Source organism: Schistosoma haematobium, chromosome 1 (assembly GCF_000699445.3).
Source record: "Schistosoma haematobium chromosome 1, whole genome shotgun sequence".
Lineage (NCBI taxonomy): Eukaryota > Metazoa > Platyhelminthes > Trematoda > Strigeidida > Schistosomatidae > Schistosoma > Schistosoma haematobium.
The window spans coordinates 36111987-36139333 of record NC_067196.1 but is presented as its reverse complement, the minus strand read 5'-3'; the positions used below and the strand labels follow the sequence as shown (position 1 = coordinate 36139333).

The 27347-nt window shown below is 35.8% G+C and overlaps 1 protein-coding gene across 1 annotated transcript in view; it reads right to left on the bottom strand.

Annotated features, from left to right (window-relative positions):
• Positions 1-12833: 12833 nt before the first annotated feature.
• Positions 12834-27347, bottom strand: part of MS3_00010112 (uncharacterized protein) — a 40391-nt gene continuing 25877 nt past the window's right edge. The window contains exons 10-14 of the mRNA XM_051218454.1: positions 26415-26727; positions 22101-22262; positions 17555-18045; positions 15459-15782; positions 12834-13992 (exon numbers count right to left, since the gene is read on the bottom strand). Coding sequence (XP_051073892.1) covers positions 13859-13992; positions 15459-15782; positions 17555-18045; positions 22101-22262; positions 26415-26727 — 1424 coding nt within the window. The 3' untranslated portion in view covers positions 12834-13858. The remainder of the gene's footprint in view (positions 13993-15458; positions 15783-17554; positions 18046-22100; positions 22263-26414; positions 26728-27347) is intronic.

The window sequence follows — 27347 nt, the reverse complement described above, 5'->3', positions numbered from 1 at the left end:
ATCCGTTCCATAATATTGATTATTATTTTTTTATATACTAGGACACTTACGTACTCTCTTTTAACCCTACATTGTGTATCCTTTTTTAAACATATACATCAGCCCACCTATGGTGGAAACTCGGCGACCGGAACGTCGTACTTTGTGAGCCTGCAATCTCATCCGAAGTCAAGGGCGGCGTGGTCTGCTGATCTGGACGTAAGACTGAAGTCTCGTCTGTAGATGGTGCACATGACACGCGCCGTTGACCGGGACTTGAGGATGAGGTCTCTGACGTATCTAGCGTGGGATCTGAAGTAGATGTGGGGATCTCGCTAGTAGGTTTTGTAGGTCTAGCATTGGGTCTCAAGTTATCGAGTAGGGCACTGTCATCGACGTGTGCTGGTTTGAGACGATCAGTGCTGACGATTTGACACGGCCATGTCGATCAACCTTGAAGGTCTTTTCGTGACGAGAAATCACGTAAAAAGGTCCTATGTAAGGCTGTTGCAGGAATTCGCGTACCGAATCTACTTGAATGAAAATATGTGAAGAGGTAGATAACTCTCGAAGGAGAGCGACCTGCCGATGTTGTATTCGAGTTGACACCGGAGACAGCGTTCGCATAAGTGCAGACAGTCGTTGGATGTGGTCTGATTTACCGAAATCAGGTCTGCTCCGTGGTGTGAAAAATTTCTCAGGCAGACGCAATGTCGTGCCGTATACAAGTTCAGAGGCGGAACATTGAATATCTGCTCTTTCGAATAGTTAAGAGGACGAGCGATAAAGTTTCGTACCAACTGTCGTTTTCGTGTGCTCGTAGAGCACTTTCAAGTTGGCGATGAAACCGTTCAACTAAACTATTTGATGCTGGGTGGTAGACGGTAATGCGCATGCGTTCCCTACCAAGCAACCGGGTCAGTGAGAAAAATAGTTAATTTGGGAAAGTTCTCGAATAAAGCGTGGAATATATCGTCACACCGATGAAAGACGCCTAAGATTCGGTACGCGTACATCGGAGTCTATTATATTAATACTTGACTTATCGTTATCCGTCATTTCAAGTTGTTGCCAGAATGTTATATATTTAAAAACATCAATATGAAATTGTGCAACAGATGTGGATAGATAAGTAATAGACTCACCGCAATTGGCTTCTTTGGAAGATTTGACCAGTGGTTGAGACGCGTTCCTAATTTTGGCTCACCAGTTGTAGTGTGGCGTCAAATCGCGTTTGACTACGATCACCACTACGAGCGCGTACCAGAAAATTGAAGGCTATCACCGAATACGAACACTGAAATCACGTGCACTATTCAAACTAGCTTCTTTCAACATTCGCTTATTAATGCAATTCGGTGTGGATCCCAGTAGACAGTCGTTTGTGCGCTGTCCGACTAAACGGAACAGTAAGGATCCGACAAGGTAGGGACACTCGTCGTTGCCTCTTCGTCGTCTGTGCCTATTCTCCCACTGACTGCAGCGCAGACGATGTAAAAGATGAGTTTTACAGAAAGCTCTCCGAACTTCTCCGAAAAGCTAGGCGCTCGGATGTAGTATTAATAATGGCCGGCGACTTTAATGCTCAAGTAGGTAAACTAAGCGATAGGGAAAGACACCTGGGTGGACCTTATGGTGTCGTGGCTCAAAGAACAGATAATGGCGACCGTCTGTTGCAGCTATGCTCAGATAACCGCCTGTTCCTTGCAAATACTAACTTTAAGCATAAGGAAAAACATCTTTTAACATGGAGACTCCCTAATTCGTCCCAACGTTGGACCCAAATAGATCACATCGCTATCAGCCACCTATGGAGGGGCTCGATACAAGACTGTCGCTCATTCTGGAGCACATGCTTAGATTCAGATCATGCTCTAGTACGAGCGCATATTTGCCAGCGTCTTACTGGACGTAGGAAAGACGCTGCAAATAAACCTCTTAGGGCCCTACTTAATGATAGTCAAGCTAAGAGTATATTTCAGGAACAACTAGGAAAACAGTTAGGCAGCCATGTACGTGATGCCCACCCCGATGCAGCATGTAATGATATCCGAAAAGCTGTGGAAACAGCAATGATATCTGCTAGTACGGTAACCCGTAAGGTTAGGGAGCAACACTGGATCTCAGCAGCATCTATCGCACTGACAGATGCTCGGAAACTCATTCCACCTGGCTCTGAACATAATGAAGAGCGGAGTCAGCTTAAGCGCAAGCTGACAAGAAGTCTACGCAATGATCGCGAACAGTGGTGGGTAGCGAAAGCAAGAGAGATGGAAAAGGCAGCGGCAATAGGTAATGGCAGACAATTGTTCAGACTTGTTAAGGAAACCGGTATTAGGAAACCAACTGTTAGCGAAACATTCTCAGAGAAAGTTGGACATATACATTCTCAATCCAGGAGATTGGATCGATGGGCAGAACACTTTAGGGATCAGTTCAACTGACCTTCAGCCACACTTCTGTTTCTTACGATCTCCAGTCAACCTAAATGGCAAGTTAATGTAGGTCCTCCGACTCTTTACGAAGTTGAAAAAGCCATAGGAAATGTGAAGCGAGGGAGAGCAGCAGGCCCTGACAGGTTTACTCCTGAGATTTTTAAGGATGGTGGTTTAGTATTAGCAGTGAGATTAACCGAGGTCTTAGGTAGAATTTGGGAACTGGACGTAATCCCATCTGACTGGTCTCAATCACTGATTGTACCAGTCTATAAGAAAGGACAAAAGTCCTCTTGTGACAATCACAGAGGAATAAGTTTGACTAATATAGTGTCTAAAATATTAGCTTCAATAATACTTCGACGCCTAACTAAAGCTCGTGAAGAGCAGACTAGAGAAAATCAGGCCGGTTTTTGACCTGGACGTGGTTGTATAGACCACATATTCACATTACGTCAGGTTCTAGAGCACAGACACACGTTCAGACGCCCCACAATGGTAGTATTTCTCGACCTTAAGGCGGCATTCGACTCTGTTGATCGTAAGGTTCTATGGCAGTGTTTGTCACTGAAAGGAGTACCAAAGAAGTGCATTAACCTTATACAGGCTCTCTACTCGAACACAACTGGTAGAGTGAGAGCTTATGACGAACTGTCATCAGAATTGATTACCTCAAGTGGTGTTCGTCAGGGCTGTCCACTCTCCCCATTCTTGTTCAACTTTGTCGTCGACGTACTTTTAGACATAACACTTTCCTCGTCTAGATTTCCAGGGGTTGAACTTCTACCGGGAGGTTCACTTGTTGACTTAGAATATGCAGATGACATAGTTTTATTTGGTGAAGACGCTGACAAAATGCAGAGTCTTCTGACCACTCTAAGCAACAATGCAAGCATGTTCGGGATGCGATTCTCCCCCTCGAGATGCAAAATCTTGCTTGAGGATTGGGTTGCATCGACACCCGAACTAATGATAGGGAGTGAAGTAATTGAGCCTGTCGATCGCTTCACTTATCTTGGAAGTCTCATCAGCCCTTGTGGTCTGGTGTATGACGAAATCTCAGCACGGATACAGAAGGCTCGACTAGCTTTAGCCAACTTGCGTCATTTATGGCGTAGGCGAGATATCCGTCTATCAACCAAAGGACGTGTTTACTGCGCAGCAGTTCGTTCCGTCCTACTTTATGGCAGTGAAACATGGCCGGTAAGAGTGGAGGATATTCGTAGGTTACTAGTATTTGATCATAGGTGTCTTCGAAACATTGCTCATATATCGTGGGACCATCGAGTAAGTAATGCAGTTGTTAGGAGACGGGTACTAGGTAAGGATGGCAAATCAATTGATGACGTAGTGAAACTTCATCAGTTGAGATGGCTGGAACACGTGTTGCGTATGCCCAACGACCGACTACCTCGACGTGCTATGTTCAGTGGTATAGGAGTAGATTGGAAGAAAGCTAGAGGCGGCCAAACCAAAACATGGCACAAGTCCATGAAGTCACTGACAAGTAGACTGAGTCATGTTGGTAGGTGTAGACTACCTGGTTGGGGACCACGAGATGATAGCAACCGATGTTTAGAGACCCTGAATGACATGGCTCAAAATCGTTTGCAGTGGCGCAGGTGCATCCACTCTTTGTGTTCTCCAAAATTTTGATCTCCTTATTCCTCCTTGTCTCTTTCTTCTCTTCCCAAATTTATTTCACTGTATTATACTCTTTAAATAACATCTCCAAACACTAATTTTCCCGATTACAGCTTATAATTTTACTACATCTAGCACTACAGGATTATGAATCGACAAGTGCATCTCTGTGCTAATGTGGTGTGGCAACTCGAACTGATGTACGTACGTACGAAGTTCTACGTTGTTACTGACTGACTGAATTTCAGTTGGACAACAGATAAGGCTGGCTATGTCTTTGGAAAGTCTTAATATCGACGTTTGTTGTCTAACCGAGACCCGTATTCAAAACTCTGGTGAAGTACTACAAATTCGCTCTCCATCTGTCACTTCAAAAAGCTTGTTTATCCGAAGACCCTGTGGCATCTTCGTCTGGTCTTGCTGGCGTTGGTGTCACACTAAGCGCTAGAGCTGAAGCAGCACTAATCGATTGGATCCTCATTAACAGTCGGTTATGTGCTGTTAGATTAGAAAGTTCCATCAAAGTGAGAAGAAATCGGCGTGAAAAACGATGTCTTTTCGTCATCTTCGCCTATGCTCCGACAAATTGCAGCCCGGATACAATCAAGGATGAATTCTACCACCAGTTAACCGTTCTCCTTTAGAAAGTGAACCGACAGACAATGTAGTATTATCCGGAGACTTGTGTGCTGGGGTCGGGCGTCTAGGCACAGAAGAGAGTCGTTTAGGTGGCCGATGGGAACTTGTTGGTCGCAGGACAGATAACGGGGACCGTCTGCTGTAACTGTGCACAGACCACAACCTGGTTCTGGCTAGCCCTAACTTTTGGCACAGTCGTCGCCGATGTGCCACCTGGCGTCCTCCCTCTGCATCCCAAGCCTGGACTCAGATTGATCTCATCGCGATCAGCTACCGCTGACGTGGTTGTGTACAAGACTGACGCTCCTTTTGGAGTACCTATCTGGACTCTGACCATGCCTTGGTCTGCGCCAATCTTGCCTTACTTTTCAGTGGACAACGAAGTGACCGCCACCAAAGGATTGATGTCAGAAAGTTGGTTATAACTTCTGTTGCAAGTGTCGAATCGAGCTAGCTTCTAGGCTAGCTACCATTCTACCGAGAAGTATGGATGAGCATTGGTTGCAACTGCACGGCTCCATGAAAATGGCGAGTAAAGTCGCTTGTCGCTCCACAAAACGTCACGCTTATTAGCACAGGGTTTCTTCAGGTTCCTTACAACTCATTGAAGCCCGTCGGTCTACTCTGGGTGACCGTGAGTCTGACCACAAACGAAGGCTGTTGCGTAATGAAATCGGGCAAAGCTTGCGTAAGGACCGAGAAGCCTGGTGGTCGGAGCGTGGTAATGAGCTGGAACCAGCAGCTTCATCTGGTAATTACCGGAAGCTCTTCGAACTCATCCGAGCCACCGGCAGCATGAAGTCTGGTGTGAGCGAAACAATCTGTAAGGATGACGGGATGCCAATCACTAACATCCATCGACGTCTCGGACGATGGAGAGAATTCTTCGAAGGGCAGTTCACCTGGCTTACTGCTCAGACTGTCCTGCCCTACATGGCTGGTGATGACTGATCCACCAAATGAGGCGGAAGTTCGCAAGGAACTCCAACTCTTGAAGCGTTACAAATCACCTGGCCCAGATGACTTACCTCCGACTCTTTTCAAAGATGGTGATGACTTTCTAGTTAAGGAACTGACGACGTTGTTTACAAAGGTCTGGGAGCTAGAGAGTGTATCAACGTCATGGAATGAGTCGATAGTTGTCCCTATCTTTTAAAAGGGTTCACGTCGTTTCTGTAACAACTATCTTCGAGCAAGTCTACTTCCGATTGCGTCCAAGCTATTGGCTTCCGTCATACTTCGTAGGTTGTTCAAAACCCGAGAAAGATTGATTCGCGAGGAGAAGGCTGGGTTTCGTTCTGATCGAGGATGTATTGATTATATCTTCACTCTCCGCCAAATGTTAGAACACCGTCATACTTTTCAAAGGCCAACAATCGTAGTGTTTCTTGACATCAGGGCTGCCTTCGATTCGTTGAACAGGACTGTCCTCTGGGATTGTCTATTGAAGAAGGGTGTGCCTGAGAAGTTTATTAACATCCTAAAAGCCCTATATACAAACACCTCAAGCAGAGTGAGGGCATACAAACACCTCTCTCCATTGTTCCATTCGAGCAGTGGGGTTAGGCAGGGTCGCCCAATCTCACCATTCCTCTTCAACTTTACCATCGTTGACATTCTGGAAACAGCTCTGATGGATGTAAATAATGGCGGTGTAGATCTGCTGCCTGGAAAAAGACTTCTCGACCTTGAGTATTTGGATGATATTGTCTTACTGTGCGACAATGCCCAAGTCATGCAATCCGCACTTAATCAGTTTGTGAAATCTGGCCTCTCCGAGTTGAGGACGTTAGACGACTGTGTTTGATCATCGTTGTCTCCGAAGGATTGCTGACATCCAGTGGCAACACCATGTGAGTAATGCAGAGGTTCGGCATCGTGTGTTCGGGCGTAGAGACGATAATTCAATTGGTGTCACCATCTTGAAACATCGACTTCGGTGGCTAGGACATGTTCTACGAATGTCAACCCACGGAATTCCACGTCGTGCATTATTCGCCGACTCTGGGACTGGCTGGAGAAAGCGGAGAGGTGGTCAGTGTGTGACATGGTATCGTGGTATGAAAGAAAGCTGCAAAGGACTGGCTTCTGTTGGTCCTTCACGACTCTCTGGTTGGGGTCCGAGAGATGGTGCTACACAGTGACTAGAGACGTTATCAGATATGACTCAGAATAGAAGCCAGTGGCGATCCTGCTGTAACCTTCTTTTACTTTCTTCATAAAAAGTGGTTGTATCATCCTTAATCGAAAGATTTCTTCTGATTGTGCCTTTCCGTTTCCACCTTTATTATTATTATTATTATTATTATTATTATTATTATTATTATTATTATTATTATAACACTACCTTACACTAATCTGGTCGTTATTGCTCTTTTTTTCTCTTCCCATTCTCATTGTTTTGTGTGGCGCATATATATTTGGTGCCCACTTGTACCAATATTTATGTGTTCAAATAAATAAATAAATTCATAGTATTTCGTAATTATATTAAGTTGACCAGAAATTTAATTCCAGTATCTTTTAAGTTTGACAATTCGTGTTTTTAACTTTATGTGTAAATCCACAATCTGAAGAATCCGATCATTATTTACTTTGTTCATTGGGATTACCTCCATGGTATGCTATCCGACATGCTGAGTACAAATGTGAGGAGAGTTCATTCGAAATTCACTAAGACGGGAATTTTTTCCCCTGCGTATTGAAATCAGTTAAAATTGAGTATCAAATAAATTATTTGCTTAAGTTTGTTTATTTATTGTAATTCAATGTACTTATTTTTGATATTCATTCACAAATACATTTCATCTTTGATTGTGTTGTAGTAGCGTCATATCTCATATTCTTGAATATTTAATTAGACTTTTGAAGAGTACACTTTATTTGTCGGTCGGTTGAACATATGCACACCTGATTTTAACTGTACCTTGTTACTTCGGTTTTAGTTATGATTAATGATTCGGATGTGATACATTGTTCCATAAATCTTTTTATTTGTTTCCTGGTTTTGCATTGTCGGACGACAGATGAATCAGAAATATTCGGGCCTCTGTGCATAATTAAGTAATTCTGGACTTTATTGAAATAAAGTAATATTTAACTGAAAGAGAATTCAGCGTATTAGTCATGGCAAATATAATTTGTCTTAATGGATAGGGTAAATATTTACTTATTCCAAGTGTTAATTCTATCGAAGCGTCCAAGTAACCCCGATTGAGATACGCGCAAAATCGAAGTTCCAAAACAACGATTTGTCTACAAAAGCGGTTCTTTATTAAATAATACACAAAATTTAGTTACAAACCTCAACTTGTGAAGTGTCTAGGCGTTTAAACGCGTCGTTCAAGAATGAAAATAGCAAAGACTTCCTGTAAGAGTAACATAAAGAATGATTACAACATACGATAGTCCAAAGACAGCCGATAGCTGTGTCTAAATTTGATAACAGTTTATGAACAACCGAAACTCGAACCAAGAGCAAGCAATATGGAAACTGTTGCGTTTAAACAAATGCATAAAACAGTGTATAACCGTTACAGTAATTAAATTACAGTGATTATAATGATAATTACAATGATAAGTAAATTAAACGTTAAAGATATCTGTGAACATTCCAGAATGTTACAGCACAACTTGAGTTACAACGTAAGTGTGAAAATTGTTGGGCATACAGCTGCCTACTGAATGTAAATAAGTAGTATAAAACAACATACAAAAGAGTAGAAAAGGAACATGTAGGAACAATGTAAAACAAACTTAACACCAAGAAAGCAATGAATATATGACCCGAGATGTGATGATCGCAAATAGCGTTACGTGTATGGGAACCGCGTAAATTTCCACTGTTAACAAAATCAGAAACACTGTGACTTTGAAAATTCATTCGTTGAATCTTCTATTAAGATGTAGGTTTCACTTACGCCTATTAATCCCAATGGAGCATAGGCCGCCGTCCAGCATTCTCCAACCCACTCTGTCCTGGGCCTTCCTTTCTAGTTCGATCAAATTAGTGTTCATTCTTCTCATGTCTATCTCCATTTCCCGGCGTTATATGTTCTTTGGTCTTCCTCTTTTCCTTTGACCTTGAGGATTCCATGTGAGGGCTTGTCTTGTGTCGCAGTTGGGTGCTTTCCTCAATCTGTGTCCTATCCACTTCCAGCGCTTCTTCCTAATTTCTTCCTTCTCTGGGATCTAGTTTGTTCTCTTCCAAAGTAGGTTGTTGCTAATAGTGTCTGGCCAACGGATCCAAAGTATTTTGCGTAGACAATTGTTAATAAACACCTGTATCTCCTGGATGGTGACTTTCGTCGTTCTCCAGGTTTCCGCCACATACAGTATAACTCTTGACATTTGTAATGAAGAATCTGACTTGGGTGTTGGTTGATAATTTTTTTGATCTCCAGATGTTCTTCACTTGTAAATATACTGCTCTTGCTTTGCCGATCCGCGCCTTCACATCCGCATCAGATCCACCCTGTTCGTCAATGATGCTGCCCAAATATGTAGGGGTTTTTACATCTCCCAATCTTCTCCGTCAAGTGTGATTCGATTGTTGCGTGCTGTGTTGTATCGGAGAATCTTGCTTTTCCCTTGAGACCTACTGCTGCTACACTCGTCATCTTCTCCTATATTTGTTGTTACGTTTGCGATAGAAGAGCCAGATTATCTGCGAAGTCTAGATCGTCCAACTGCATCCTAGATATCCACTGTATCCCGTGCTTCCCTTCAGATGTTGACGTCTTCATGATCCAGTCAATCACCAGGAGAAAGGGTGAGAGTAAGCAACCTTGACTGACACCGGTCTTTACTTCAAACGAGTCTGTCAATTGTCCTCCATGTACGATTTTGCAGTTTAATCCATCATAGGAATTCTGTATAATATCGACTATATTCTCAGGCACGCCGTAGTGTCGAAGAAGTTTCCATAGTGTTGTTCTGTCCACGCTATCAAATGCTTTCTCGTAGTCAAAGAAGTTGATGTCGAGTAATGAATTCCACCCAATCGATTGTTCCACAATGACCCGTGGAGTTGCGATTTGGTCTGTACATGATAGATCCTTACAGAATCCAGCTTGTTGGTCTCGAAGTTGGGAGTCTATGGAGTCCTTCATTCTGTTTAACAATACCCTGTTGAAGAATTTTCCTGGTATTGAGAGGAGAGCGATGCCCCTGTAGTTATCACGGTTGATGAGATCACCTGTCTTTGGTATTTTGACCAGAAGTCCTTCTTTTCAGTTTGTTGGTACTTGTTCATAATCCCAAATCTTGCTGAAGAGAATTCGGAGTATCCTTGCAGTTACTGCTACGTCTGCTTTTAGTGCCTCTGCTGGAATGTTATCTGGTCCCACTGCTTTGCCTTTCTCGATTTGTCTGATGGCCATGCTGATCTCTCCAATTGTTATTGGGCCAACATCGATTGGGAGGTCCGTGGGTGCTACTTCGATGTTGGTTGGGTTCAGTGGAGCTGGTCGATTCAAGAGTTCTTTGAAGTGTTCTACCCACGTGTTTTGTTGCTCTTCAATCTTAGTGATAACCTTGCCTTCCTAGCTTTTCACTGGGCGCTCCGGTTTACGGTGATTTCCAGAGAGTTTCTTTGTCGTGTCATACAGTTGTCTCATGTTTCCTTGTCTTACAGACTTTTCTGCCGTCGTTGCTAAATCTTCTGATGCTCCGCTTCTTGAGTTTCAATTTTATCTTGGCGACCAGCAAGTGATGATCTGATGCTATATCAGCTCCTCTCTTGGTTCTCACTTCCTCCATTGTCCTCCTGAACTTTGTGTTGATGCAGATATGGTCGATTTGGTTCTGCGTAGTGTGATCCGGTGAAGTTCATGTGGCTTTGTGTATGCGTTTGTGTAGGAATATAGTGCCGTCTATGACCAGTCGCCTGAACCACAAGTCTCCAATATTTTCCAAGCTCGTACTCACCTCGGTGTACTGCTTCCGGATAATTAAATCAACTGTCTCTTTTTATTGGAATGAGAATTATCATTGAGTCAACTCACATTTGCATGATCTTGAGAATGAATGAATTAAGACAACTAAGTAGTATACTGTACTTATTCCTTAACTGGAGGTCAATTTCAGGCACTGCTTCGTAATTACTACATGCAATCTGAAAATAGTATTTATATCTGTTCGCTCTCCACATACGGTAATCTGATTCCGGCAATCAGTCAATCCCATGACTGAATCTGAAGTTGGTCTCCTCAATTGCCTTCAACCTCTTCTTTCTGCGATCCGGAAATAAGATTTCTAACCTGTTGCTCGCTCTGACGAACCATTATGAGACATTTTGCTTTTAGGTTTTATATGGGAGTAAAATGGACTTTTCTGTGAACTCTAGATTTCTCGACAGTATGTACATTTTCCTCCTGATGAAAGTAAGAAATGAGCTAGAGTTTTATTACGTTTAAGATTGTTTCTGGTCATACAGCAAATTTCAAATCGGTCCATGCAATCGACAAACTCTTTAGCGCTTGTATTTATATCCGGTTTTTCAATAACAACTAACAATCTCAATGCCACTATATTGTTTCGAAGCTTTGTTTATACATAACTTGGTATGTGTTAAGTCTTGTCGATTGGACGCTATATTCGTTCCTAAGCTATTCTGATAACCCGCACGCTAGAACTATACAGCGACCTGAACACCAGAAAGAAGACGCAAAAGTATGGGAGACACTTTACTCCAAGGTTCGTTTTGTACAGAAAACATGGGTATTTATAGATGTTAACGTTTGTTCAATCAACAACATATTTCGGCCAGTCCGTTAGCGACATATTATGTTACTGACCAGTAGTAGCAGGCCACGTTGGAATTCTAGAATGCTCCATCATGCTCTGATTGGCTAGGACTCTTCGGCTCCTTTTGGGCCTCTGGAGGCTCCGTTAAAGTTCTCCGAAAGCCGACTTCACAGTATGCAAACTAGTTTTCCCGCAGTTGACCAGTCACGTACTGTATAATGGTCACGGCTGATACAGAAGTGAAGCCAGAGAATACAGCGAATGCGTTCGAATGTAATAAATATTAGAAGCAGAATTAGCCACGTGACGATGTGCGAATTGTACAAACACCTCAGTAATACTATTTCATAAGTCTTATTACTGGCTTTGTTTTTTTAACTATTCTCTCTTTTTGATACATTTTCTATCATTGATACAATTACTATGTGACTCTTAGATTGGTAATTTTCTCTTCATGGTCATACCAATTTTTACCGATAGAAATTTGTGCTAAGCTCTAGCCTATTTATAACTGATTGAGTAGTTAGATCTTATGAAATCGCAGAAACTTTTTTTTCCACTTTATGTCATACAAAAAATTTTGTCATTTATAATTAGATGACTTATTTGCTAAAATTGATAAAGATGTATATAATATTTTTCCATTTTGAAGATTAGATTTGTTTATCGAATACTTGACTTTATTAGGCAGTAAATTCATTATTAAACAATTTATTTATTTTTATTATAAATCCAGATAATCACGTGATTTTTCTTTTTCTTTCTCGGTTACTGAGAATGATTTGAATTGAACAACAATAAACCTCATTAGAATTATAAATTCAAGATAAATTATACTTTTTATTTAATAACCAAATATGAGTTGACCAAGTGTAAAGATAAATGTCCATTGAATAATTATGCGAAAGATATGCATACAAGTGAGTTTTGGAAGGAACAAAAAGCAAGTTAATGAGATGCTCTCTCTCTCTCTCTCTCTCTCTATATATATATATATATATATATATATATATATATATATATAGCATACTAATCATCTTATTCAAATGAATATAGTTAACACTGAATAGAAAGCTTTTAAATAAGAATGTTGCTATCAAACAAATAAGTTAATATAAAATAAAATAGCCATGGCAAACAAAATAAACAGTGATAATAATACATATTGATCCTAAATAGTAATAAAAAATTTAAAATATCATTAATATTGACAAGATATAGTGTTAGCAACAATAAAGCATTAAAACTAGATAAAAATAATGTTACACAAAACAACAAACAGCACATTAAATCTTATCAATTCATTCAGAAAACCCTTTTTATGTTAATATCGTTCTGTTTTTTCTTGTTTTTTTTTTTTAAATGCTTCATTTGTAAAGATTATCATAGAAAAACTAATTTTATTTGACACGTACATGATACAATTGAAACTTGTAAAATATGATGAACAATTATTCAGTGATTTGATTTGACAAATAAAACATTGGATCAATGTCATAGTAATTTGCAGTGACAATAATTTCTAAAGCAGAATATGAAAGACGAAGCGATGTATACTTATATCTGTGATATATATATATATATATATATATATATATATATATATATATATATATATATATATTTGGAAGAAAAACATTCATAGGATAGAAGTGTTCCCTTAAAAGCAAAATAAAATGTGTGTAAAACTATAAATAATCGCGATTAACCAGAGAATTAACAAAAAAAAGTAAAGTGAACATGCAGACAGTTAAATAAACACAACACAAAAACCGGAAGCGTTTGGACGGATATATAAACTACCTGACGGTGTGGTATAAACATCTTAAGTTAGATTTTTTTTAAAAAACAACACAAGTATTCTGATTCGGATTGACAGAAAACAGGCATTAAACAGGAAAATTAATTTATAGTTCATGATGAAATGAACAGAAAATAAGACAGTGGGTTTCAACGAAACTTTAAAATAAATGTTTAAAAGGTATAGATAAAAGAATTTATTTGAAATAGTACTGTTATCAGGTAGTGAAAATGAATAGACAGAAACTAAAAACCACTTGTATCTACAATATATAAGAGGGATGGATATCTTATAAATAGACAAACAAAAAATTTATTCATACAACATAATCTGGAAGACAAAGTAACTATGAAAACAACAACAACAACAAAATTTTGGCGAAATGAAATACAAACAAACATGAATAAAATAATACCACTGATAAATGCATTGTTATTGTTACAATTACAATTATTCACTGTTATGATTAGGTTTATTATTTGGTGTTCAGAATAACCGAAGATGCGAAAATGATACAAATACACAGACTATACATTCAGTTCTCTATTTTTTCGCCAGAGAAATCTCACTGAACTTGTTCGAATAATACTGATAATAATCCTTATGATTATTTTTATTTGACTAGAGTTGCTGTATCCGCCTGATTAGCACTCAATAGAACAACTGGAAAACATTTTACATGTGTACGCCAAACTGGAGTGATTTGGAAAAATTTCAAATCGGTCCATTCAACACCATCTATCCAAACTTTAAGGATAAGAAAACACAACATTAACAAAGATGAAACATTGGTAGTGGGGTTTAGGCGTTTGTATGCACCAAAAACATGACAAAATATTGACACCAAGTTATTAATGTACTACTTTATGCTTCAAAACAGTTTGTCTGTAGTAAGCAAACAATCAATAGCGCAATGACAAATCTAGTACTAATACCAGTTACTTCAGAAGCAAGAGTTGAAAATTAAGAATTCAAGTTATATAACGTAAAATCAAAAGCTACTTATCTATATTATTAAAGTGAACTGAAACTACGATATACAATATATGATATAAATAGATAAACTGAGTAGCTTTTCACACTGCAAGATCATATATCACACATTATGGTTCAATAGTTGACTTTGCTATGAACTAGGTGGATGAATCAAAGTCGAAATACTTTCAGGAATTCTAATAATTGATTAAATAGTAAACTCTTAACTTTTAATTATACGATTCTTATAAATGAACTGAAACCATAAACTATTTAATTAGGAGGTAAATAAACCATGTGTATATAAATTCACATGTATCTGATAAAACAGTTAGATTAGTAGGACAGAAAAGCGAGCCTTCATATGATCCAAAGGATATATTACAAAAAGTCTAAGGTCAAGTGGATTAAAAGCAAATAGTAGTGCCATCTCGAAATACCTCCTTGATACAGAATATCAAGTCGATACACTGAAGCCTATCAAGGTGATTAATAAACAATCGAGCTCTAATCTTCTAAAATTTTCCGGAGTCATATCAATTAAACGTCTAGAACCAGATATATGCGTCCAAAAAGTAAACAGTAATAAACCTTTCTTTGCCCTGGTAACATCACATCCTTTTTATGGCATCATTCATCACTTCAATTTTTTCTCAAGTTTTAATCACATCATTGTTACTTCTCTTACATTCATAGTTGGCTGACTTCAACTAGTGTTTTTTTATTACTATCATTCAGTTTTCAGTTACTTCATTACACAATCATCTTATGTTTGTAAACTCTATGATTTCTGGACACTAGTTCTATGTTCTGGAACTTTCACTCTCATAATTTATTTATCTGAAAGAAAAAATTTCTGACCTTAATAACTCCGTTGGAATCTTCGCTACAACATGATAAACACATTCATCTCTAATCATCTTTGTATTTATAAGTATGTCAATATCTGTAATATCATTGATTTTTAAATATTATAGGTTGTAAGCAGCTGATGAGAGTCTAACGAAATAAAATGAATTTATATTGTTCTGCACCAATCTTTGATTTTGCTCTCTTTAAAATAGCAAAACGAACTATGTGTATGAACATTCATGGATAAAGTGATCTGTATTATAAGGTTATATCAAGAACGGAGAAAATCGGAACTTTTATGTTAATATGTTCAAATTTCGTCTTTTATGCTTTATCATGTAATTATTACTACAACAACAACAACAACAACAACAAAAGTAACTAACCTCTCATCATATGATTATTGTTCACAGTAAACCCTGAAAAACCACAATTACTAGCATTACCACCAGTCAAAGCTAAGCCTAATGCAGATATTGTACTTGAAGTTTTATAATCTGGAGAGCATAGAACATTTGAATCTGATATTAAACCGGCTGATGAAGAATGATGATGATGACTGGATTCTGTATCTTTTGAACGTTCAGTATTATTAGTTGAACTGGTATTATGCAAATTACAACAACGTCCAGTACATAAAAGACGTTGAATACCAGTAATCAACTCATAACGACAGTTAAGTCCTTTTCCTTTACGACCGATAAGCATAACTGAAATATTTGAAAAAGTCAAGAAACACAATGAAAATTGATTAAGTTTTATCGATTGAAAATAGATTCTGTATACAATAATAGAACAAACAGAGAAAAAATACAACAAAACTGTTAATTAGACAATGATACCTGTTTTTTTTGGAAATAAGAAAACAAAAGTTGACATGTTTAAACCACACAGCATATCAAGATTTTAATTTATAAATTTTACGTTTTAAACTAAAACACTGTTTATCTGTTAACATTATTGTTGTCAAAAAGAGCTTGCTGAAGTTGAACGACTCGTTAAAATTACTTATAAGAAGTTTCATTTTATAACGATTAAAGACGATTACAACAATATGGAAGACTTCTAAAGAGTTGTAAGAAATATCGATTAAACACGGAGTCAAATGTGTGTTACCAGATAGAACATACAAAATGAGCTACGGAGGAGGTTAACTATGAATAAGTGAATAATGTGGAAGAATATTTGAGGTTTCTGGTTGGAAGTTTCAAAGAAATTTCGGTTTATCTAAACAATCTGTAGTATTTCTAATTAAAATTACAATGAAATGGTATATCCGTCATAGAATTGCACATATAAACAGTAAACTAGTTTGATAATAAACATTCTTGGTCCTTTATTTGTCCAAGCAGAAAAATTATGGACAAATATGGGACCAAGAATCAAATCAATGGTAGATATAATCAAAAAAACTAAACAATGACAGGTTAAAGGTCAACAATAACTAATCAACATTGATGTCTACAGAACGAGAAGTGAAAAATATATGGAGAAATTAGAACACTTCACTTCTAACTGAAGTTCGTGTTGATGATGTCGCTCAGAATAACGATGAAAGCTCCGCGATTAAATCAACCAGCTCAGAGAAAAAAACTCCAGCAAAAAGAAGATTTATTACCTCATATTTCCTCAAGATTGATTACTTTTAATATTCGAATACTAACTCGAGTGCTGAAATTATATATCAAGAAAAACCAGACTTCTTGATATATATATATATATATATATATATATATATATATATATATATATATATATGCCAATTTCATAGAAAGGCGAACAATATCCATTAATCCATAAATTGTTAGTCTAATATTGATTGGTTTCAAGTTAATTTCCAAATAAAAAGTTAGCTTATGAGAGAAACAGAACTTTTGATTGATAATATCGGTCTTAATAGAATAATTGCTCAGTGTGTTTATTGGTTAATTATACATAGATCGTAAACATGAATGAAGTATAGGTCAATTAAAACTGAAGTATACAATAAATAAAAATGGATAAATTCGAAAATAATTCTAAATTCAAGTATTTTATCATTCCTGGCACTTATCAAATATTAGAATGAGCTATTCAAAAGTCATCGGACTTCTGATAGTCGGACTATATAAACATATGTTGAGAGCAAATGAGTGAGTGAATTAAAGTGGGTGCAATTACATTTTTAAGACCATATTCATGTACACTATTATTACATACTCGTTTTAAGGTTAGGATTTATGTGAGTGGTCTAGAGCTACATTTTAAGTTTAGAGGTTAATCACACTGCTCGGTTGCTAAAGTTAGTCAGTCAGCTACAACGCAGGACGAGGCACATATATGCATCGGTCCAAATTGCCACACTTCATTAGCACAGCAAGATGAACACCAAATTCATAGAAGCAGTTACTTAAATGGTAGTAATATATAAAAGAATGTGTATAATGTTGTAGCATCTATATATGCACAATAAAAAATTCATTTTAAGTCGGTAAACACGTACTTTTTTGTTTTTTTTCCTTTGTCCATAATCCAAGAGCGAGATGTTGAGTATGTGTTTGATTTAAATTGATTTGTACATGACGAATTGGTGAACAAACTAAACTGTTAGAATGGGATTCCATACCATAATTAAATATGTCACCATTACGATATGGCGAAGATAACATAGAACCGGTTGTATTGGGTGACGAATCTATCGTAACGACCAAACCAGGCGATATAGTTTTTATAGTAGAACGTCGCGGTGGTGATACAGGATCCGATGTTGTACTTGGTGGACTTGTAGGACAAGAAAGAGCACTGTTAGTATTGATATTATTTGAAACAGAATTCGCAGATGAAAACGACGATGACATTGAAGTAATTTGACTATTGCTACTTATTGTTGTAGTCTGACTAGGTATCGACCAGTACTCTATTTGAATATCCCAAAGGCGTCGATCGGAACCGAATATTGGTGACTGAACACTTCTTTGAGCAGAAGAATGTGATCTATATTTGCCAAAATAATATTAATAAATGGAGTAGTTAATAGTAGCTTGGAAAGAAGTATGAATTAACATTAAAATTCATTGTTAGGATTTTATTAATGCGCATTATGAAGTATTTAGTAGATTAATTAAAATATTTGTAATAAAAAGCAGCAAAGTCAAACATAGTTAAGTCATGTAAAGGAAAATAGAATATCACTTGCATATTGTTAAAAAGCTGCACACACACATTATGATTAAAAGCAACATGAATAGAAAGTGCGACGAAAAAAAAATATTATATTAGTAAAAAAATTAGCAGCTACAAGAACGCGTCAAGTGTTTTGCAAAAAATAATGTTGGTGACATGTCTTAATTGTTCCATTAAGTAATAATCAGCGTTGAGTTTCGTCAGTAATCGAATTTTATCGGCCAAGCTACAATGTGGCCGTTGGCCTAAGTGATTAGAAATCAAGTGCACTATGTGTTGCTACTAGGTGTTTGGAGTCAGTTAATAACAATCCATCATTTCCTTGACAATGGCTCACATGACGTAGGAAGCACCAATTCCTTTGGTGGTTGCTAATATCCCCTGCTAACAAGCCTTGAATAGCAAGAGAACTGGATTCAGAGTATCTTGCCTCCAAACTCTCAAAATCAATATTATAAAATTATTACAAGTCTCAACCGACGAGGCCCACTTTATATGATAAGGTCTTATTCGAATTTATCATGAGAAAATATTAATTTTATGTATTATTCAGTGTGTTTACTGCCTTGGATTTCCAAAATAATGGGAATTACTGTTAGTAAAATGGCTGAAAACCAATCATAATATTGAACATAAAGGTGTAACCTATAAAATTCCTCGATATTATGGTGAAGCAACATTTCAGAGACATGAATTTAGAGTAAATGAAGAGTCCTAAAAAGTGTATATTTATTAGACTCCACGTATGAAAGATACGGTATTCTAATATACTTTGCAAAACAGAAAAGGCCTTTGAACATTCAGTGATTCTTAACAATATCGATGTAGCGCGCTCAATGTTAAAATGATATATATACAAGGAATATAAATTATAGATTGCTTTCGTACATAATTATCACAACTTTTCAGCATAAACACATGCACATAAAATTCGACAAGATCCAAATAGTTTGTTAAATCCCGGATAGAAAGTTCATCTATATTCAAAAATCTTTTTTGACTGTATGTACTAACTATTGAATAACACATAAAATAATCAGAAAACATCTCGATCAATCTCTGCGTAACAATACGATAGAATTATGTTTAATGTATCGTATGAATGAATTCCTGGAATCAGTTTCTTTTTTTTTTAATCCATTTTTGTAACTTTAATGGAAATTCAGTCAAACTAAAACTAAAATATCCAAAGTAATAAACTTTAAGTGAGAAATAATAAATAAAAACACGTAATAAACATAATATACTTAAGAAATTCTGTTGATTAATCTGAATGAATAGAATATTTAGCATTAACTATTACTGGGCATGATTAGAAACCTTAAGTGATTATATGATCGCACTGCTCATCAAATGAATTATTATAAATGAAGAAAAAAGGCCCACAAATTAAAGATATTTCTATGGTTTCAATTGTTTTATTAAGAAGGAAATATACGTATATTTAGGTAGTTTTCTTCGGATAAAAGACTGATGTAATGCTCTATGAAATATTTAAATCTCCGTAGTTATTTGAATGAGGAAACGAGTAGAAATAAATGGTACGAATGAAATTCAAATGCATAAAACACATTCCCTAGAGAAACGAAATATATTAAAAATACGTCATACATTATACAAAAAGACAAGTAGAAAGACAATGACATAAAAGAAACAACTAATTAATTAGGCAAAACTTAATTTAACAAACACAAATACACGTTGATATAATGACTTCGTTTACATTTGGTAAGTCAGAAATAATCATCTATATAAATATTATGACAAAATTAAAAGTAAACATATGAGTTTATTAGTTTGCACACCACTGATAAACAGAATGAACGTCGACTATTGATTTTCGTAATAAAAATCAGAATTTAATAGTTGAATCATGACTTTGAAATATTAGATCATACATTTGACCTCTCTCCGAGACGCACACATATTTCAATTTGAGTAGTTGAACTACTGATGGCACACATACTGATACAAGATGTGGGGCAAAGTCGCGTACATTAACACATGCTTGATAAATATGTTACACCGACAATCATTTTCGAGAATTTAATTTTAATCAATCTTATCCGCGTTGCTTATTTACTAGTATATTAATCAGTATTCGTATATTTATCAAGTTTCCAAAAATGTCATTCAGTTAAGACATTTGAAATTAAGGTTACTGTCGTCGATTATTCAGACCCTTGAATACGGTACACAGTAAAACAAAGTTAAATCCCTACAATAGTATCATATCAATCAAGAATGAAGATGATTCTCGATGATTGCTACCGAGGAGTGCGAAACTCTGGTCCAAGGTTTTCATAGCAATTACCTTTAACTATCTGAAACAGATTTATAATATATTCCACGGAAAATTGTTAATCTTTAATTATTATCATTATTTCATTTGAAGAACAAAATTATAACAGAAACGTGTCAAGTAATCCATGTTTAATTGAATCTATCTTTATGTTGCCACAATGGGCTTGTGAGGGTTTTTAATTAAAAACACAATCACGAGCCGATCAAAGTTAGACAACCAGTGAAAACCTGAAAGCACTGGATGGACGTTTCATCCTAGCATGGGGCTTCTCAGAAGTGAACATCTAGGTTTTCACAGGTTTTCTAAGTTTGACCAACTCATGATTTTATTGTTAATCAACCATCTCCACAACCCATAAAGACAATTATCATGAGCTCAGCTCATTAGTGACCAGCTAAAAAAAAAAAGACATTTCCTGAGTTCTAGTGAGAAACTGTGGAGCTAACCCATGTCGGGTGGTCGCGCAATATCGTGGATTGATTGTAGTTAGACATTAACACTACAGGGTGCCAGTTCAATGGTCTAGAGGTTAAGCATCTGTTTGCGAGACCGAAGGCCATGGGTTTCATCCCCACTTGTGGGGTCGCCGATGTGCACCACTGAGAAGTCTCACACTGCAATGAAACGGCCGTCCAGTGCCTCCAGGTTTTCAATGGTTGTCCAACTTTGATCGGATTGTGATTTTATATTCATATAGAAATGTATATTATCCCTAAAACATGAGAATTTTCACCTTGAAAAATATTTTCGAATTGCTATATACACACAAGCCCACACAGTACCAACATACGAAGGAATTTTCACACATTTTTAAATTGTAGTTAAAATTGTACATCATTTTACAATAAAAAACCAACTAATGTGTTAATCAAATTGAATGATCTTGTTCACTAATGATAAGTCAAAATAAAGATACACAGAACAATAAGGTGGTAATTGTTATATAGTTTTTCACGTTCGGAAACTGATTAACGGGTTGTACTGTAGACATTTTATTGTTATCCACTGTTATTATTCTAGCTTAAAAACTAGTTTATTTCACGACAAAAGTATATGTGAAGAAATTTCTCATAAAAGTTAAAAATAGATAGGTCATTTTAATAGGTGTTTATACAAACACATAATAAGTAAATTTCTCATATACACCAGGAACTATACGTTGTGTGTCTTAATTCTCTCTAAATAGAAAAATATATACTGATGAAACCACGTTTGAAGAAAAGAAAGCCAAGTTAACGGTAAACATCATAATAAGGAAGGTGTTACATGCAGAAATTAGACTAAAATTGATTATTCCAGCAAGGTATTAGATAAATGAGTGGAAGATTAATGGACAATAAATTGTGTAAAATAGTTGTAAATCGAATAAAAAATACTATAAATAACACACATAAATACAGAGACAAAACCTTTGTTAACTTCGTAACACAAGCATTGTGTAAATATACTGTTTGTGGTTCAGCTAAATAATAAGCTCAAAACCAAGGCATAAAGTTTGTTGGTTAGAGAAATGGTATTTACTATTATCGTATGCAGTATAGAATGTAAATGTTTAATGTACCCGGGTAGAATATCAAACAAACGTATAGTAGCGGTAGTAGTAATACTACTACTAGCACTATTCCTGTTGTTATTAGTTCTAAAAGATCCATTTCTCCATGAAGATTTTCGTTTAAGTAGTGTTTTATGTGAACGAAATGATAGTGAAAAATTTCGACGTATTCTAGTCATATAAACGATGGAGAGAAAAATAAACAGTAACAACAATAATAGATGACAAATAAATATCAATAAAAAGAAACAATTTTAAAATGATCAGAGTGAAATAATCAAGGAGAACTGATCCAAGAACACGATAACTTTCTCATGAACAGTAGCAACACTTTTTATCTAATTTCTCAGGGATTGATCTCTCACTTGAAGGCTTATTTGATGACTGAGGGTACTTAAATGGAACAGTTCTCCTCGATAAAGGTGCCGGAAAAATTGGAAATGAAGAATGTGAGCGCTGTGAATATCTCACTTACATTCGGAGTCTCATCAGCTCCGTAGAGTTGATGGCAAACAAAAACACCATAAGACCTCAAAACGCTTAAATGCCTATTGACAACTTCCGCCACCTATGTTTGTCTATTAAAGAACGAGTATATTGCTTAGGCACTCGTGATGTTTTACTTATGGCTGTGAAATGTGACTTGTGAAAGTAGAAAATATTTATAGGTTATGAGTAATTGGTCACATATGTTCTCAAGACATTGCGTATTAATCGTGGGGCAACCAACAAACCAATGCTGAAGCTAGACATATGGTGCTAGGTTGGTAAGGCTGTGAATCATCGGCTCAGTTTGTTGGAACACGTAATACGTATGGTTAACTACCACCTATCTTGAAGTGCAATGTTGGTTGGAGATTTCGCTTATGACACTATGGTTTCAGCATCAATATTCTTGCATCACTGTTATTTTTGAAGTAACTAAGTTATGATCCAATACATATAAATATAAACAGATAGATAATATCACAATAGGTCCAATTACAATTTTGTATATAAAAAAACCTAGTAAGTTTTAATAAAGATATTTGTTTACAGACACGTTGAAATCATCGTAAGGATTATACCATAAGGTGAATCAAAATAAAAATCAATAAAAACTGTCGTTTAATATATATAGTAGTAGACTAGAATTATTTAGATAACGGCTATTTATTCTCCAAGTAAAAAATACGGAAAGACATTCGATATTGGTTACTAATTACACGACAGCTAAGTGCATTGTCACACAAGCTTAAAACTATGAAATGATAGTGACTGGTTGATTAAAAACTACCTTTTCCATACTTAGATGACAGCATTTTTCGCTACAAGTATCATGTAGGAACAGACATCAGATGAAAAATCAAATTTAGCAATAGCAAAAAATCGTAATACGCAATACTCTTTGTGATAATACGTTTAACGGATAGAATTGTTCAGCTGATATGCTATATAACATTATCTGTGAGAGATCTGTAGAGAGCATTTATGTAATTAAAATCTAAACAACTGGCTAGGTAATTAATTATGGATGTGTGTATGTTTCAATAATATTGACCTTCAATTAGATAAAACACGAAATCCAGTCGAACCGAATTCCAGATTCCTTAACATCTCAAAGGATTACTAAAGCCTTCTATATGTGATTGTGTCACATCACGTTGATAATAAAGTTTGTAACTGAATCAACGTTTCTTAAAAATGATGATTTGTTTCGATAAAAAAAATCACATTGCTGTAAGATGATCCTGGTAACTCTTTATAAACAAGTTATACTGCCGTATATAACTTTCTAAAGTATACTAATTTCCCGTTTGTTTTTTAATTCATGACACTGTCCAGTGTCTTTATCTACGTTTTTATTTCTCTTTTAGCTTCTAGGTACTAGGTAAGGATGGCAAATCAATTGATGAAGTAGTGAAACTTCATCAGTTGAGATGGCTTGGACACGTGTTGCGTATGCCCAACGACCGACTGCCTCGACGTGCAATGTTCAGTGGTATAGGAGTAGGTTGGAAGAAAGCTAGAGGCGGCCAAACCAAAACATGGCACAAGTCCATGAAGTCACTGACAAGTAGACTGAGTCATGTTGGTAGGTGTAGACTACCTGGTTGGGGACCGCGAGATGATAGCAACCGATGTTTAGAGACCCTGAATGACATGGCTCAAAATCGTTTGCAATGGTGCAGGTGCATACACTCTTTGTGTTCTCTCAAATTTTGATCTTATCCCTCCTTGTCTCTTTTTTTTTTCTTCCCAAATTTATTTCACTGTATTATACTCTTTAAATAACATCTCCAAACCCTAATCTTCCCGATTACTACTTATACTCTTATTACCTCTACCACTACGGGATTTGAATCGACAACTGCATCTCTGTGTTAATGTGGCGTGGCAACTCGAACTGATGTACGTACGTACGAAGTTCTACGTTGTTACTGACTGACTGACTGACTTCAGCTTCTTCCATTGGACGTTCAATATGTTTTCATCTTAAAATTCACAAGCTAGTATTAAAATCATAATAAACATGACTTCCGATATTGTACACAAATTTCTCTTTACATTGAAGAACCTATTTAAAAGCTGATTAGTTAAATTTTCTGAAAAAGATAATCATGAAGAAACAAGTGATTGCACTTAAACTCCAATATAAATCTTAACATCAAGGTTATGTTAATCATGCCTATAAGAATGATTCATTTTCAAGAAAAAAAGCCAAGTAATAATCTAATGAAGAATTCAGATAGGCTTGAAAAACTAAACAAAGTACAACCAAATAAAAATTAATGTAGAGAGATCAGAACATTAGAACATTTTCAATACGATTTAACAGGAAAAAAAAACGGAAAAGAAAGCCTAAAATAAAAACGAAATCAATGTACTTAACATAGGAAGTAAACAACTGTTGAAATTGAATAAATCGAGAGTGAAAAAGTGTTAAAAGATGAAAGCGAAGAATAAGAAAAGCAAGAATGAAAATAAGAAAACCATTAGTTGGATAAAAATTAATTTCCCAAGTAATGATTTTCAAAATGAAAATAGAGTAAAATAATATTACGTGAAAAAAGGTCGACAGAAAGAAACAACGATAAAAGACATAAGGTTCTAATTGGTATATCTTGAATCCCAAACATTGTGATCCATTAGTTCATTATAACCTTATCCACAGAATGATAACTAAATTATATGAATTGCTGTAACTGTTATATCCGACGAAAACTAAATCAATGGTAGCGGTCAGGATTAATTTATGGACTATTATAATACATATATTATCACTGTATAATTATTAACTAACTAGATTATTATATACATATTTCTTTTATCATAGATTTCCTTTGACCCACTAACTACCGTCATATGATCAACTATTCTTAATCTATTGCCAACTTATTATTCGCAGTCTCCCCAACTCATAACCACTGCAAGCCTTGGCCGATCTTATTAGTCCAGATAGAGTTTTGATTGACAAAGTTGCACCACATATACACCAAAAGCCTCTTTGATTCAGTCTAACTTACATATCGTAGATTTGTTGATCATGAATGAAACTCATGATTAAATAGTGGGTTTTATAAAACCGATTGCGCTTGTTCAGATGTATTCACTTTTGTCATTTTGAATAATGAATGAAGTTCTATGAAATCCTATTTTATTTACCAACGTTAATTCATTTATTTTATTTCGAATTTCCCACTAGCAACAGTGTACTCATTATTAATTTCAAGTCTTCTGTTTTTTCTCTTATTATTTACCTATTGTCATGGTGTGATCTGTTTCCATTTGAATCAGATTCCTCATTGTATTTATATCTGCTCGACTAGATAGTAATTAAATTAGTAAAAATCAAACTAATTAATGTGCCTAGTTCATATGGATTACATAATGAACTAAATACATTACGTGAATCTAGTTAATAGAAAAAAGTGAAATTAGGAAAGGTTCAATAAGTACATTTTGTCCTGATATAATTACAGCTCGATAACCTTTAAAACGCATAGAATATTTACCGTATAGTAGATGGAGTAGCGTTGATAGAATTTAGAATACATTAATTTCAGGAAACAGAACAATTTAAAAATCATTTCTACGAAATATAAGTATCTTGAAAGATGTGCTAGCATATTTCAATTGCCCACATTTGAAATCAAAAACTAAGTGAATTGATGGTAAAAATTCAAGTAATTACAAAATCCAACAATATTTATGTCGCCTTAGTAACAGTTACCGTAACGATTTACATACTCCAAGTATATACAGAATTGTCGATACAAGAAACTTAAACGATAATAATAAATTAGTTAATAAGAATATACACTAATTAAAACTGTACATTACCTTGGTGCTATGGTTGCATTATGTGAAACTAATTCAGGACTAATATTACGTTTAGTATAAGATTGTTCTGGATCACTCGGTGTTTTAAAATCAAAGTCAGCGGTACTTGTATTAGTTACTACTGTAGATGTATTAAATGAATTAGAAGATGGATCGGCAGTAAACGATCGACTAGTCTGCTGTTGGTGTTGAGATTTAGTCTGTGTTGGAACAGTTGTCAATAAGCCAGGATAATTTAATGTTGAACAATTGCCTAGACGAACATTTAAAATGAATGGAATAACCATTTCTTCATTCTGAATATTATTATTACCTAAAGAACATAAATATAAAGTAAAATGTGGAATTTTAATGAGAAAATAATTTTTTTTAACGTTCTACAACTGATAAACTAAAGGTGTCAAATGAACCTATGTTTCAGTTTCTTTTTATTACTTCAAAGTTTGACTGAGAAATATTGAATTGTTTATTCATTAGGATACACACGTTTAATAGTTACTTCTATTCGTACAGCTGTTATTGTAATGTATGCTGCGTATGTTGACAAATATAAGTAGAAAGTAGCAGCAATCGGGAGTAGAATGCCTGCCAGTAGAAGATTGGGATGAAGAGAACAGGAAGGAAATCGGAGAGTGATTGAAATAACAACAGTTAGATGAACAGTGGAGTATGTAAAAAAAGCTGTTCAAATGATGTATTTAATGTATAATTGTCATATTTTTCCAAGTCACTCTATGTATTAAACAATAAGTTCGTTTTCCCCACCTGAGTTTTTGTTTACTACACTAATACTATTCTTTAGTGGCTACACTTTCTACGTAGGTTCATATAAAAAGCAATGTATATATTAATGAAAATAGTAATTGTTTACTCGGTTATATACTTTGCGTATAAACATTGACTATTTATTACATAAATCAAATAAACACAAAC